The sequence below is a fragment of the Oncorhynchus kisutch genome, linkage group LG10, assembly GCF_002021735.2.
Source record: "Oncorhynchus kisutch isolate 150728-3 linkage group LG10, Okis_V2, whole genome shotgun sequence".
NCBI lineage: Eukaryota > Metazoa > Chordata > Actinopteri > Salmoniformes > Salmonidae > Oncorhynchus > Oncorhynchus kisutch.
Genome location: NC_034183.2, coordinates 37,247,854 through 37,263,412, shown reverse-complemented (window position 1 = coordinate 37,263,412; position 15,559 = coordinate 37,247,854). Strand labels below are relative to the sequence as shown.

Genomic DNA, 15,559 nt, shown 5'->3' with positions numbered 1-15,559 from the left:
CTAGAGGCGCTACAGTGAAATAAGGCAATAATTACTAACCAAAATGGCAATGAACAAGGCATATTGACGTTAGCAACAGGCATGCGTAGCCGAGTGAACATAGGAGTCCAGTGAGTGGCTTCAGGCAGGAAGCAGCCGGGGCTAGCAAAAGGGCCTTGGATGGATGTCGCGACAGAAGTTTGTTGTGGACCCCTCGTGCTATTACGTCAGCAGACGGATCAGCAGGGCTCCGTGTGGTAAACCAGGCCATTGGCAAAAAAAAAAAATAGGTGTAGTGGCCAAAGAATTTGTCCGATGGGCCTCTTAAGCCAACAGTCCGATGTGCTCTGGATAGCTAGCAGGCCACAGCTAATATGCTAGCGGGTGGGCATTCAGGGGAGAACGCGACGCCGGAGCCGTGGGCCTAGCAAGGCTAGCTCCAGGCTAATTGGTTCTTGCTTCGGGACAGAGACATTAGCCAGGAGTGGCCACTCGGATATCAGCTAGCTAGCTGCGATGATCCAGGTGGAAAAAAAGGCCGGAGCTTGAGGTAGGAATCTGGAGAAAAATGTCAGCTTTTCTCTGGTTTGGGTTGCGCTGTGCAGACTGGCGAGAGCTGTCCGTGCTAGAGGTAGCTGATGACTGCTAGCAGTGGCTAGCTGACTACTAGCTAGTAGCTGGCTAGCTTCTGTTAGAGTTACGGTTCAGAAGACGGATCAGCAGGGATCCGCGTGGTGAAACCAGGCCAATTGGCAAACAAGGTACAGTGGCCAAAGAATTTGTCCAATGGGCCTCTTTAGCTGACAGTCTGATGTGTTCTAGGCAGTAGCGGGCCGTAGTTTGCTAGTAGACAGTTAGCTGGTAGCAAGTTAGCTTGCTAGCTTTTGATGGGGGATCCGGATTCTTTTTTTTTTTTACCCCTTTTTCTCCCCAATTTCGTGGTATCCAATTGTTGTAGTAGCTACTATCTTGTCTCATCGCTACAACTCCCGTACGGGCTCGGGAGAGACGAAGGTTGAAAGTCCGATACACAACCCAACCAGCCGTACTGCTTCTTAACACAGCGCCCATCCAACCCGGAAGCCAGCCGCACCAATGTGTCGGAGGGTACACCGTGCACCTGGCAACCTTGGTTTGCGCGCACTGTGCCCAGCCCGCCACAGGAGTTGCTGGTGCGCGATGAGACAAGAACATCCCTACCGACCAAGCCCTCCCTAACCCGGACGACGCTAGGCCAATTGTGTGTCGCCCCACGGACCTCCCGGTCGCGGCCGGTTACGACAGAGCCTGGGCGCGAACCCAGGGACTCTGATGGCACAGCTGGCGCTGCAGTACAGCACCCTTAACCACCCGGGAGGCCCTTAAGTATAAAATAGCAAATCCGTACCACTTGGGTGAGGCGGGTTGCAGGAGAGTATATTCAGTCCGTAGATGGAAAGTGATATTAAAATATATACGAGAAAAAAAACAAGGAAAAACAATGTTTACATGGGACAGGGAGGGACAAGACAATATCACACGTCCGACTGCTACGCCATCTTGGAACATAGAGATTGCCTACGGGCAAGGGATAAGTATGATTTTGGCAGGATGAAGGGGGCTGAGCCCCTTGTAGTCACTCCCAAAGATACCAGGCGCCCTTCCAGAGCACAGTATCCACTTAGTAAAGATGCTAATTGCAGGTATCACACATGTACATGCCTCACTGTTAGAACACGGAGCATTAGTCCTGTGTCCACTCACCTTGCAACACCCCTATCTGGCCAGTAAGAAAGGTCTCGGGCATGAGCGCAAACAGCATCACCTATGTGGTTCCCAATCCTACGACACTGTTGTCTGCAGTTCTAGCAACAGCAAATTGGTTTTCAGTTATTGATTTGGCTAATGCGTTTTTTTTAGCATCCCCGTGGCAATAGATCTTCAGTGCTGGTTTGCTTTTACGTTCCTTGGCAAGAGATTTACTTGGACCGATGGTCCCCATGGGGTACACGGACTCCCCCCCCCCCCCCGCAATTTTTTCAACCGCATTGGCACAAAATTGAGGGTTTCCTTCCCCCGGAGGGGAGCACTCTCATACAGTACGTGGATGACTTATTGCTATGCTCTGAAACTCTCCAGTCCTGTGAAACTGACACAGGAGCTCTGTCAGAGAATGGCCAAAGTATCAAAAGAGAAGTTGCAACTAATCTCCCAAACGGTTCAATATCTGGGTCATGATATCACTCCCAGCTGGGCACAGAGAGTGCAAGCCATTCTCTCGGTCCCACAGCCTGTTACCAAGCAACACGTCACTGACTGGTATGGCAGGTTATTGTACAGTGTGGCTGCCTGACTATGCTGAGGTTGTCCATCCTCTCTCTGATCTCACTTATGGTCACAAAATGGCTATGAATGATAAGATAAAGTGGACCCGAGGGTTTAACGGCCCTGACAAAACTGAAACAACTCGTGACTCCTTCCCCATGCTTGGGGCTCCCTAACCACTCTAAACCATTTCATCTGTTGGTGTGTGAGAAAAATGGTTTGGGGTCTTCTGTTTTGACACAGGAACATGGAGGAAAGCAGAGACCAGTGGACAGTGTGGACAGTGTGGACAGTGTGGCGAGAGGTTTGCTGTGTTGTTTAAAGGGCGGTGGCTGCTGCTACTGAAACTGTGTTAGCGTGTGCAGATATTGTGGCTATGTGCTGTTGACGTCCTACATGTGGTCCATGCTCTTATTTCACAGGCAAAGAGAGCACACCTGACTCCAGGGAGAATCTGAATGTGCTGCTCACAATGTCTCATGTGACCCTGAAGAGGTGCACTGTGCCCAATCCAGCTACACTGTTGCCGACCCCTGATGATGGAGAACCTCATGACTGCACAGCCCTTGTTGAAGATGGTATCCAAACCAAGGTCAGACTTAACTCATGTACCAATACAGAATGCTCATTTGGAAAAATTTGTGGATGGTTCAGCTCAGAGGTCTGACAAGGGAGAGCCACTTGTGGCTTATGCTGTAACAGCATCTACCACACTTGAGGGCTAAATTGCCCTCACACCTCAGCTCAAGCTGCTGAGTTGTTTGCTCTTATGAGAGCTTGCATTTTGGCTAAAGGGCAAACTGTTACCATTTACACTGACAGTAGATATGCATTTGGCGTGGTACATACTTTTGGAACCCTCTGGAAGCAGCGAGGTTCTCACGTCATCAGGTAAGACAATCTCACATTCGAAATTGGTTGACAACCTTTTAAAATGTGAGATTTTTTGTCCACTTTATTTGGAATGGCAAACCAGATCAAGTTAAATGAGCATATTTATATAATAATATTATAAATAATAATGATAATTAAAACTTACATTTTAAGGCATTAAGCCTCTCTCTTAAAGTCTCATTTGTACTGAAATTGTATATACAGTTTAAATCTGAAGTTTACATATACTTAGGTTGGAGTCATTAAAACTCGTTTTTCAACCACTCCACAAATTTCTTGTTAACAAACTATAGTTTTGGCAAGTCGGTTAGGACATCTACTTCGTGCATGACACGAAGCAATTGTTTACAGACAGATTATTTCACTTCTAATTCATAGGACTTGTTTTACTGTAGATATAGACACTTCAGTACCGGTTTCCTCCAGCATCTTCACAAGGTCCTTGCTGTTGTTCTGGGATTGATTTGCACTTTTCGCAACAAAATACATTAATCTCTAGGAGACAGAACGCATCTCCTTCCTGAGCAGTATGATGGCTGCTTGGTCCCATGGAGTTTATACTTTATAACCAGACTTGGAGGTCTACAAATTTGTTTCTGAGGTCTTGGGTGATTTCTTTTGATTTTCCCATGATGTCAAGCAAAGAGACACTGAGTTTGAAGGTAGGCCTTGAAATACATCCACAGGTACACCTCCAATTGACTTCAATTATTTCAAATTGCCTATCATATGCTTCTAAAGCCATGACCTAATTTTCTGGAATTTTCCAAACTTTTTAAAGGCACAGTCAACTTAGTGTATACAAACTTCTGACCCACTGGAATTGGGATACAGTGAAATAATCTGTCTGTAAACAATTGTTGGAAAAATGACTTGTGTCATGCACAAAGTAGATGTCCTAACAGACTTCCCAAAACTATAGTTTGTTAGCAAAAAACGTGTGGAGTGGTTGAAAAACTAGTCAATGACTCCAACCTAAGTATATGTAAACTTCCGACTTCAACTGTATATATATAAAAATGAAACAATGAAAAACATCCCATCAGCATGTTGCCACCACAATGCTTCACCGTAGAGATGTTGCCAGGTTTCCATCAGACGCATTCAGGCCAAAGAGTCAATCTTGGTTTCATCAAATATGAGAATCTTGTTTTTCTTGGTCAGAGTCCTGTGGTGCTTTTGGGCAAATTCCAAGCGGGCTGTCATGTGCCTTTTACTGAGGAGTGTCTTCCGTCTGGCCACTTAACCATAACGGCCTGATTGGTGGACTGCTGCAGAGATGGTTGTCCTTCTGGAAGGTTCTCCCATCTCAAAAGAGGAACTCTGGAGCTCTAAGTTTGACCGCTGGGTTCTTGGTCACCTGCCTGACCAAGGCCCTTCTACCCAGATTGCTCAGTTTGGCCGGGCGGCCAGCTCCAGGAAGGGGCTTTGGTGGTTCTAAACTTCTTCGATTTAAGAATGATTGTGGCCACTGTATTCTTTTGGGACCTTCAATGCTGCAGACATTTTTTGGTACCCCTCCCCAGATCTGTGCCTTCGACACAATCCAGTCTCGGAGCAATACGGACAATTCCGTAGACCTCATAGCCTGGTTTAATCTCTGACATGCACTGTCAACTGTGGGACCTTATATAGACAGGCGTGTGCCTTTCCAAATCATTTCCAATCAATTGAATGTACCACAGGTGGACTCCAATCAAGTTGTAGACACATCAAGGATGATCAATGGAAACAGGATGCACCTGAGCTCAATTTCGAGTCTCATAGCAAAGGGTCTGAATACTTATGTAAATGAGTTTAATTTATACATTTGCAAATATTTCTAAAAACCTGTTTTCACTTGGTCATTATGGGCTATTGTGTGTTGATTAAATAAAAACATTGTCATTAATCACTTTTATAATAAGGCTGTTACGTAACAAAATGTGGGAAAAGTCAAGGGGTCTGAATATTTTCTGAATGCACTATATATAGTGTATCATTATACACTTGGGTACATTATTTTTAGGGCAATATCAGTAGACATTTTACAAATATGAAGGTTCAGGACCCTCATTGCAAATGGAAATATAAAAATGGTATTCTATAGGGAAAGATGGGTTAATCTGTGGAGTGTTGGAGTTGAGCTCAGAATTAATAGTGAATTGGCCACTCTGGGTGAAAATCCAGCACTTGAAGAAAGGAAGTTAGAAATATATGTATAATTATTTAACTACAGGTACCGTAGATGACAGCGAAATAGCAGTGGAAGTATTGTTGTCCGTTAGTTTACTCCAATTAGGGTAGGGATGGTAGGGGAAGAAAAAGTATAGAAAAAAAAACAAAATAAATGAAAACAATTAAATTGATAGAACCTACAATCTAGGTGTAATAGTAAAGCTGATCTACCCCCTTACCACTAAATAATAACCACAATCAAGAACACTAAGAGTTGAATGGTGAACACCGCAAAAGAGTTACATTTGGAACACTTCCAAAAGTCTTATGACACCAGTTCAGTGGGAAATCAGTCTGAAATTGCACATTTAACACATTCCCAGTTTAATGTACACCATTGATTTTGCTGTGTGATGCATCCCTCCAATAGAGTTCCAGTCACATGTAGAATCTCTGCCAACGCGCATTGAAGCTGTTCTGGCGGCTTGTGGTTACCCAACGCCCTATTAAGACACTTTATGATGGTGTTTCCTTTATTTTTGATAGATATCTGTATCTCTACACATGCACATTACTTTACTGGAAAACTCACTCACACAACTGCACCCACACAGTCTAATTACTGGTGCTCACACTTACAAAACACACTCACAGTGTATCTCGGGAGCCTCTGCTGTCTCGTCGAAGTCGTCCTCTCGGTCCATCTCAGAGTATTTGTCCAAAGAGCGTTTGTGCACGAAGGAGAGCACCTCCTGTAGAATATCCATCTTCCTTAAGATCTTACACAGACCGTGTACTCTCATAGCTTCCTCATGTCTGATCAATGCACGACGCAGGTGGGCCTTACCTAGAGCACTCACGCAAAGAGACACACAGGAAAAGCTTTAGTAGGATCTCACAAAGGCCATGCTTGCTCATCAAATATAGATACAGTTGAAGTCAGAAGTTCACATAAACTAGTTTTAATGACTCCAAACTAAGTGTTTCAACCACTCATTTGTCAACCACTCCAAAAATATCTTGGCAACAAACTATAGTTTTTGCAAGTCGATTAGGACACCTACTTTTGGCATGACAATTCATTTTTCCAACAGTTATTAAAAGACTGTATCACAATTCCAGTGGGTCAGAAGTTTACATACACGAAGTTGACTGTGCCATTAACCAGCTTGGAAAATTCCAGAAAATGATGTCATGGCTTTAGAAGCTTCTGATAGGCTAATTGACATCATTTGAGTCAATTGGAGGTGTCCCTGTGGATGTATTTAAAGGCCTACCTTCAAACCCAGTGCCTCTTTGCTTGACATCATGGGAAAATCAAAAGAAAATCAGCCAAGACGTCAGAAAAACATTTGTAGACCTCCACAAGTCTGGTTCATCATTGGGAGCAATTTCCAAACGCCTGAAGGTACCACGTTGATCTGTACAAACAACAGTACACAAGTATAAACACCATGGGACCACGCAGCCGTCATACCGCTCAGGAAGGAGACGTGTTCTGTCTCCTAGAGATTAACGTATTTTGGTGCGAAAAGAGCAAATCAATACCAGAACAGCAGCAAAGGACCTTGTGAAGATGCTGGAGGAAACAGATGCAAAAGTATCTATTTCCACAGTAAAACGAGTCCTATATCGACAGGCAAGGAAGAGGCCACTGCTCCAAAACCACCATAAAAAAGCCAGACTACGATTTGCAACTGCACATGGGGACAAAGATTGCCCTCTGGTGTCCGCTGGTCTGATGAAACAAAAATAGAACTGTTTGGCCATATTGACCATTGTTATGTTTGGAGGAAAAAGGGGGAGGCTTGCAAGCCGAAGAACACCATCCCAACCGTGAAGCACGGGCGTGGCAGCATCATGTTGTGGGGGTCCTTTGCTGCAGAAGGGTCTGGTGCACTTCACAAAATAGATGGCATCACAAGGCAAGAAAAGTATGTGGATATATTGAAGCAACATCTCAAGACATCAGTCAGGACAACATCTCAAGACATCAGTCAGGAAGTTAAAGCTTGGTCGCAAATGGGTTGGAGTGGCCATCACAAAGCCCTGACCTCAATACCATAGAAAATTTGTGGGCAGAACTGAAAAAGCGTGTGCGAGCAAGGAGGCATAAAAACCTGACTCAGTTACACCAGCTCTGTCAGGAGGAATGGGCCAACATTCACCCAACTTATTGTGGGAAGCTTGTGGAAGGCTACCTGAAATGTTTGAACCAAGATAAACAATTTAAAGGCAATGCTAGAAAATACTAATTGACAGCATGTAAACTTCTGACCCACTGGGAATGTGATGAAAGAAATAAAAGCTGAAATAAATCACTACTATTATTCTGACATTTCACATTCTTAAAATAAAGTGGTGATCCTAATTTACCTAAAACAGGAGATTTTTACTAGGATTAAATGACAGGAATTGTGAAAAACTGAGTTGAAATGTATTTGGCTAAGGTGTATGTAAACTTTCGACTTCAACTGTATGCGTTTGTGTGTGTGGTGAGTGCGAGCGTTCTCACCCAGTTTGCGTCTCTCCTCGGGGTCTCTGAGCACCTGGCTGAGTGGGGGTCCAGCAGGAATACTGACATGGAGCTGGAAGAGAGCCTTCTCTCCCTCTTCATCACACTCTTCTTCATCAATGGACTCTACGGGACACAACACACACTGGCAGATAGACACACATTTACTGGAATACACACACTCATACTAAGACACACACAAACAGGACAATTTCCGAACCACCACAATCGTCATTCCTGTTATCATCAATATCAGACTGAACATAAACCCACCTCACACCGCACGGTGGAACTTACGTGTGAGGTCACAGAGAGCGACAGCAGCATAGTAGTGTGAGAGAGCTCTGAAGTGTTCTGCTTTCACCTGAACCATGGAGGCCCAGGAGAATGGGACATAGTCCTTCACTAAGGGCTGAGACATGGTCTGGAGCACCAAGCTATACACATCTGATACCTATAGCGAGAGAGAGAGTAAAAGACAGATGAAGAGAGACAGGAGAATGGAACATAGGCTTCCACTAGGGGCTGAGACATGGTCTGGAGCACCAAGTTACAATTAAACACAGTCTCAAATAGCCACCTGTCCCTTTTAATAGCCGGTCAACGGCACACACTTCAGCAAATAAACACTGTTTCAAATAAACTCTAGGTCTAAATGAATCATTTACGAGGTCACCATGAATTGTTTACAAGGTTTAATGTTTGATTTGTTACATTAAATAATTCAGTAATGACTCCAAAAAATAAATGGCGATCATCCGTTTTTAAATTGCCAGTAAGAAACAGCTGAGAACTGCTAGCTGGCAAGCACAAAAACAGTAAACAACTTCAGGGTTAAATACCCCTAGAAAATCAGCAGTGTGCCATCTAATGGCAAAAGTAAGAACTGACAAATGCACAGTTAAAGAGGAGAAGAATATTATTCTGTCAAGGAAAAGAGTCATTTTTATATTATATATATATATATATATATATATACACAGAGCGAGAAATGTGACAGTGTGCAAATGATAACAGTGCAGAAAAGGGAGAAATGTATTAAAATGCTGGAAGTGATGAATGCTGAAATTAAACAATTAACTATGCAAATCAGCAAAAGCTGTGCATTAAATTAGACGCCTAACTCAAATAGAAGCCTGTCTGTAATAAGTGACTGTTGAGTTCAGTGATTTAAGCAAATAAATGCCCGGGCTATTAATTTAAGTTTTACAGTATATAGGTCTTATACCTACAGAGAGAGAGCGAAAGATGACACAGGACAGGCTATGCCAACTCTGCTCCCGGGGAAAGGTAGAGAAAGCTGGATTTCCTATTACACTGTGAAAAATACTTAGACTTAAGATTGAAACTATAAAATAAAACAAATTCGATGCAATAAATGATAATCTTTTTTCCAAAAACTATTAAAAAATATATTTATTGGATGAAAAACCAAAATGTGTAGTTTGGGCAGACAAGGACAGTATGTGGCCTCCTGCCACAACCAGAGGGCCAGCCAGTGAAAAGTACAATGCAACAATAGTATTTGCAATTTTGTTTTATTTTGGCTTTCATACACTATACATACAAAAAAAGCATGTGGACACCCCTTCAAATCAGTGAATTCTGCTATATCAGCCACACCCATTGCTGACAGGTGTATAAAAAAAATCGAGCACAGCCATGCAATTGCCATAGACAAACATTGGCAGTCGAATGGCCTTACTGAAGAGCTCAGTGACTTACAACGTGACACTGGCATAGGACGTCACCTTTCCAACAAGTCAGTTCGTCAAATTTCTGCCCTGATCGAGCTGCCCCGGTTAACTGTAGGTGCTGTTATTGTGAAATGGAAACGTCTAGGAGCAACAACGGCTCAACCGCGATGTGGTAGGCCACACAAGCTCACATAACGGGACCGCAGAGTGCTGAAGAGCATAAAAATAGTCTCATCGGTTGCAACACTCACTACCAAGTTCCAAAATGCCTCTGGAAGCAAAGTCAGCACAAGAACTGTTCGTCGGGAGCTTCGTGAAATTGGTTTCCATGGCCGAGCAGCAGCACACAAGCCTACATCACCATACGCAATGCCAAGAGTCAACTGGAGTTGTGTAAAGCTAGAGTAGGAATTATTGTCTGGGGCTGTTTTTCATGGTTCGGGCTAGATCCCTTAGATCCAGTGAAGGGAAATCTTAATGCTACAGCATACAATGATATTCTAGATGATTCTGTGCTTCCAAGCTTGTGGCAACAGTTTGGGGAAGGCCCTTTCCTGTTTCAGCATGACAAAGCCTCCGTGCACAAAGTGAGGTCCATACAGAAATGGTTTATCAAGATTGGTGTGGAAGAACTTGACTGACCTGCACAGAGCCCTGACCTCAATGCCATCAAACTCTTTGGGATGAATTGGAATGCCGACTGCGAGCCAGGTCTCATCGACCAACATTGGTGCCCGACCTCACTAATACTCGTGGCTGAATGGAAACAAGTCCCCGCAACAATGTTCCAACATTTAGTGGAAAGCCTTCCCAGAAGAGTGGAAGCTGTAATAGCAGCAAAGGGGGGACCAACTCCATATTAATGCCCATGATTTAGGAATGAGAGAGTCGACGAGTAGGTGTCCACATACTTTCGGTCATGTAGTATACCATGCCATATGGCTTTTCAGTCATGTAAAACTAGCCTACCACAATTACTTTTATTTAATGTTGTTCTCATTACTAATGTTGTAGTTAATATCATTACCACTACTACGAGGACTAGGCCTACTATTACTGTTAGTCTGACCATTGTTGTTATACAGCATGTCCTTTGACAATGTAAGTAATTTAACTTGCCATGTGAATTAAGTCTGAGAGTGAGTGAGTGAGCGAGCGAAACATAGTCCTTAACCAGGGTTTGGGACATGGTCTGGAGCACCAATCTATACACATCTGTTACCTACACACGTGCATGTAGGCACACACAGACAGAGAGAGGGGGACAGAGAAAGAGAGTGAGGTGAACAGAAGAGAACTCTTTAACAAGGGCACTGGATCAAGGTCATGAGCACCAGTGAAAAGAACATGTTGGCTATCTACACACACACACACACACACACACACAGGTCCCCTCACTCGTGCAGCCTCTTGAGCCACTTGTAGCTGGGAGGTGAAGTGTGTGTCCTGCGTGGTGAGTGTGACCCTTTCGAACACACACTCCTGCACTTGGGCGATCATCAGCCGGACCAGCATGCATAGCGACGGGCCGCTCATATCCAGACTCGGAGCGTTGGAAAAGTTCTCCTTCAGGAAGTTAAATGCACCTAGACACACCCAGATTTTATACACTTTTATAGTTTACAGTTTTATACAAAAAACAACTAGAAACACAGAAAAAATGATGACAGTTGCATATGAAATGTATGATCTGCAGTTGTGTGAACTCCAACTGTGATGTGTTAATGTGTAGAATCTCAGGCAATGGTATTTCCTCACCAGGGCCCCTTGTGGTTGTGTTCCTGTAATAGTAGTTTGTATGTGTGTGTGCCTGCCGTGTGTGTGTGTGTGTGTGTGTGTGTGTGCGCGCACGTTTAGGCCTACCTGCAGCTCTCTGGAAAGCGTCTATAGCCCTGTCTATGCCAGCTGCAGCAGAGCGGTCCTGTCTGGCTCCTATCTGTGTGTAGAGAGCTCCCACATTGAACAGCACACTTCCCTTCTCAAATGCCAACGCACGCTGGCATGACGGCACACCTGTCAGAGAGTCATACCTAGAGACAGTTAGGGGGGCATGAGAGAGAGAGGTGTTTAGAGTAATTCTAAACTTAAAAAACAAGAGCGAAGATTGGTGAGACAGTCATTCCTAACCTCCAAGGTTATTGTGTAAGAAAATAAAAGGTTGAGTGGGTGTGCCTTCAGAAAGTATTCACAACCCTTGACTTTTTCCACATTTTGTTGTGCTACAGCCTGAATTTAAAATAGATTACATTTAGATTTTGTGTCACTGTCCTTAACACGATACCCGATAATGTCAAAGTAGAATTATGCTTTTAGAATTATTATTTACAAATGCAATGCTGAAATGTCTTGAGTCAATAAGTATTCAACGCCTTTGTTATGGCAAGCCTAAATAAGTTCAGGAGTAAAAATGTGCTTAACAATAACACAAGTTCTTGTGTCTCGCAAAGAAGGGCACCTATTGGTAGAGAAAAAAGAAGAAAACAAAGCAGAGATTGAATATCCCTTTTAGCATGATGAAGTTATTCATTACAATTTGGATGGTGTATCATTTTGAACTCTGTTGCCGGAGAGGATTTGTCTTGGGATATAAACATTGAGTTGTTATTTTACCTGAAATGCACAAGCTCCTCTACTCCGCCAATTAATCCACACATAAAACAGCCAAATTAATCGTTTCTAGTCATCTCTCCTCCTTCCATGCTTTTTCATCTTTGAACTTACATGGTGATATGGCATCTAAACTTTCATAGTATTACCACGACTACAGGTAAAACAGTTCATCTTTCAATCACCCACGTGGGTATAAGCAATGAGGAGATGGCACGTGGGTACCTGCTTCTATAAACCAATGAGGAGATGGGATAGGCCGGACTTTAAGCACGATTTGCGTCAGAAATAGAAAGGAGTTCTATTTTAGCCCTTGGCATCGCAGATGCTCGTTGGCGCATGCGAACAATTTTTGTGCAATAATTGAATAACATGGATTTCTAGATTTATTTTGCAAAGCTCGCGCACGCGACGTGTCCAGTCTGGTCAGCATGTTCGAGTTGAATGACTATGATAAGAGAAAACTGAGGATGGATCAACATTGTAGTTACTCCACAATACTAACCTAAACTACAGAGTGAAAAGAGTACAGAATAAAAATGTGTTTGCAAAAAGGTACTAAAGTAAAACAACAAAAAATGTGGCAAAGAAAATAACTTTATGTCCTGAATAAAAAGTGTTATGTTTGGGGAAAATCCAACGCAGCATATCACAAAGTACAACTTCATATTTTCAAGCATGGTGGTGGCTGAAACATGTTATGGTATGATTGTCATTGGCAAGGACTAGGGAGTATTTTAGGATAAAAAGTAAATGGAATAGAGCTAAGCACAGGCATAATTCTAGAGGAAAACCTGGTTCAGTCTGCTTCCCAACAGACACTGGGAGACAAATTCATCTTTCAGCAAGACAATAACCTAAAACACAAGGCCAAAATATACACTGTAGTTGCTTACCAAGACAATATTGAATGTTCCCGAGTGGCCTAGTGACAGTTTTTAATTAAAATTGCCTTGAAAATATATGGCAAGACTTGAAAATGGCTGTCTAGCAATGATCAACAACCAACTTGTACAATCCAGGTGTGCAAAGCTCTTAGACACCCAGAAAGATGTGATTGTAACATGTATTGACTCAGGGGTGTGAATACTTCTCTGAAATTAGATATGTCTGTATTTCATTTTCAATAAATTAGCAAACTTTACTAAAAAAAGTTTGCTATTATGGGGTAGTGTGAGAAAATAATATATTTTATCAATAACATCAAAATGTGGAATAAGTCAAGGGTATGAATAAAGGAGAGGGGGAACCCAGAAAGGTTTCTGTGTGTGTGTGTCCTTTCTGAAGGCACTGTAAGTGAAGAGTTTGTGTGAGACTAAGAGTCTGACCAGTGGAAGTGGACTCCTAGTGTTCTGTGTGGGGGGAAGAACCTCTGGTCCAGATAGTACAGCTGGTTATAATACTCTACCAGGAGCTCCAAACCTGCCTCGTTACGACTGGGGGTACGCATGGCCTGATGATCACAGGGGCATATATTAGCACACACACTCATATTTTAGAACACACACACTCAATGAAACATATGATGACATGACTGTATAACAATACATTTGCAAGCTATGTCAACAACATTAATGTGAACACATTTACCAACTAAAACAATTGTTTATTCACAAAACAGTGTATAATATCGTTTACACACTCACAGTGTATAAATGATATGATACTCAGAATTATCAAACATTTAGCTGGCCAATTTATATTGTTAGTGATATAGCTAAAGCCACTAGGTGGCAGAGCTTTCCAAGAGCGGTTGACTTCTGTTCTAACCTGTCTGAGCTCCATAAACTCCTTGATTTCTTTCTCAAACAGAGAGCTGTCCTCCCTGTAGTGCTCACAGATATATTCCTGAGAGAGAAGGGCAGAGGACAGTCACTTCAACAGAGAGATCAGTCACTTCAAAACACACAGAGACCGAGAGTGCGAGCGCGCAAGAGCGAGAGACATATTTTTCTCCTCACCTTGAGAGGAACAGTGAGGTCCACTTCCTTGGTCTCCTTCAGACCCAGTGGGATCATGGGAACATTGATGGCTTCACTGAAGGGGAGAGAAGAGAGATCAATATGTGTGTGAAAAGACACATCACATACCATATCCACAGACAAACCCAAATCTGCCTCCCCCCACACCATCCCTATTATGACAGTAACCCCTCCTAACTGTTCCACCTCCCTCCCTGGTAATTCGTCGCTATTATCATTTTGGTAATATTTTCACAAGTATGTGGTGAATTAAAAAAACTCATTACAATACTCAGAACTGGTAATACTTGTAACTGGAACGGAGCAGGGGGTGGCTGCTGAAGTCAGGACTCTGTGCTGGCCAATCAAGTTCTTCCACAGATCAACAATCCATTCTGTAAGGACCTGGCTTTGTGCACGGGGGCATTGTCATGCTGAAACAGGAAAGGGCCTTCTCCAAACTGTTGCCACAAAGTTGGAAGCACAGAATCGTCTAGAGTGTCATTGTATGCTGTAGCAATTAATATTTCCCTTCACTGGAACTAAGGGGCCTATCCCGAACCATGAAAAACAGCCCCAGACTATTACTCCTCCTCCAGCAAACTTTACAGTTGCCACTATGCATTGGGGCAGTTAGCATTCTCCTAGCATCTACAAAACTCAGATTTGTCGGGCGGACTGCCAGATAGTGAAGCATGATTCATCATTCCAGAGAACGTGTTTCTACTGCTCCAGAGTCCAATGGCGGAGAGCTTTACACCACCCCAGCAGACGCTTGGCCTTGCACATGCTGATCTTAGGCTCGTCTGTGGCTGCTCGGCCATGGAAACCCATTTCATTAAGCTTCCGACGAACAGTTCTTGTGCTGAGGTTGCTTCCAGAGGCAGTTTGAAACTTGGTAGTGAGTGTTGCAACCAAGGGCAGATGATTGTTACGTGCTTCAGCACACAGCAGCCCCATTATGTGAGCTTGTGTGGCCTACCACTTTACAGCGGAGCCGTTGTTGCTCCTAGACATTTCCACTTCAGAATAACAGCACTTACAGTTGCAGGGCAGACATTTGACAAACTTACTTTTTTGGAAAGGTGGCATCCTATGACGGTCTCACTTTGAAAGTCACTGAGCTCTTCAGTAAGGCCATTCTACAGCTAATGTTTGTCTATGGAGATTGCATGGCGGTGTGCTCAATTTTATAAACTTATCAGCAACAGGTGTGGCTGAAATAGCCGAATCCACAAATTTGAGGGCGTGTCCACATACTTTTGTATATATTGTACTTTGAAGAACTAGTCAAAATTATTTTGTCAGACAGCTCTGCAGCATACTTAGGCAGGCTAGCCTAGCTAAAAAGCATGACTAAAGACTGTACAGTATGGTGAGCACAGATAACATTGTCTGGTTGGCTAACAAAATAATAATAATAATAATAAAAGTCAACTATACAC

At 43.2% G+C, this 15,559-nt stretch overlaps 1 protein-coding gene across 1 annotated transcript in view; it reads right to left on the bottom strand.

The window, feature by feature from the left end:
- LOC109897530 (rhophilin-1-like) overlaps positions 1 to 15,559 on the bottom strand; it is a 60,480-nt gene that overhangs the window by 22,162 nt on the left and 22,759 nt on the right. The window contains exons 5-12 of the mRNA XM_020492037.2: positions 14,115 to 14,190; positions 13,924 to 14,001; positions 13,482 to 13,606; positions 11,410 to 11,576; positions 10,945 to 11,132; positions 8,147 to 8,303; positions 7,850 to 7,975; positions 5,987 to 6,181 (exon numbers count right to left, since the gene is read on the bottom strand). Coding sequence (XP_020347626.2) covers positions 5,987 to 6,181; positions 7,850 to 7,975; positions 8,147 to 8,303; positions 10,945 to 11,132; positions 11,410 to 11,576; positions 13,482 to 13,606; positions 13,924 to 14,001; positions 14,115 to 14,190 — 1,112 coding nt within the window. The remainder of the gene's footprint in view (positions 1 to 5,986; positions 6,182 to 7,849; positions 7,976 to 8,146; positions 8,304 to 10,944; positions 11,133 to 11,409; positions 11,577 to 13,481; positions 13,607 to 13,923; positions 14,002 to 14,114; positions 14,191 to 15,559) is intronic.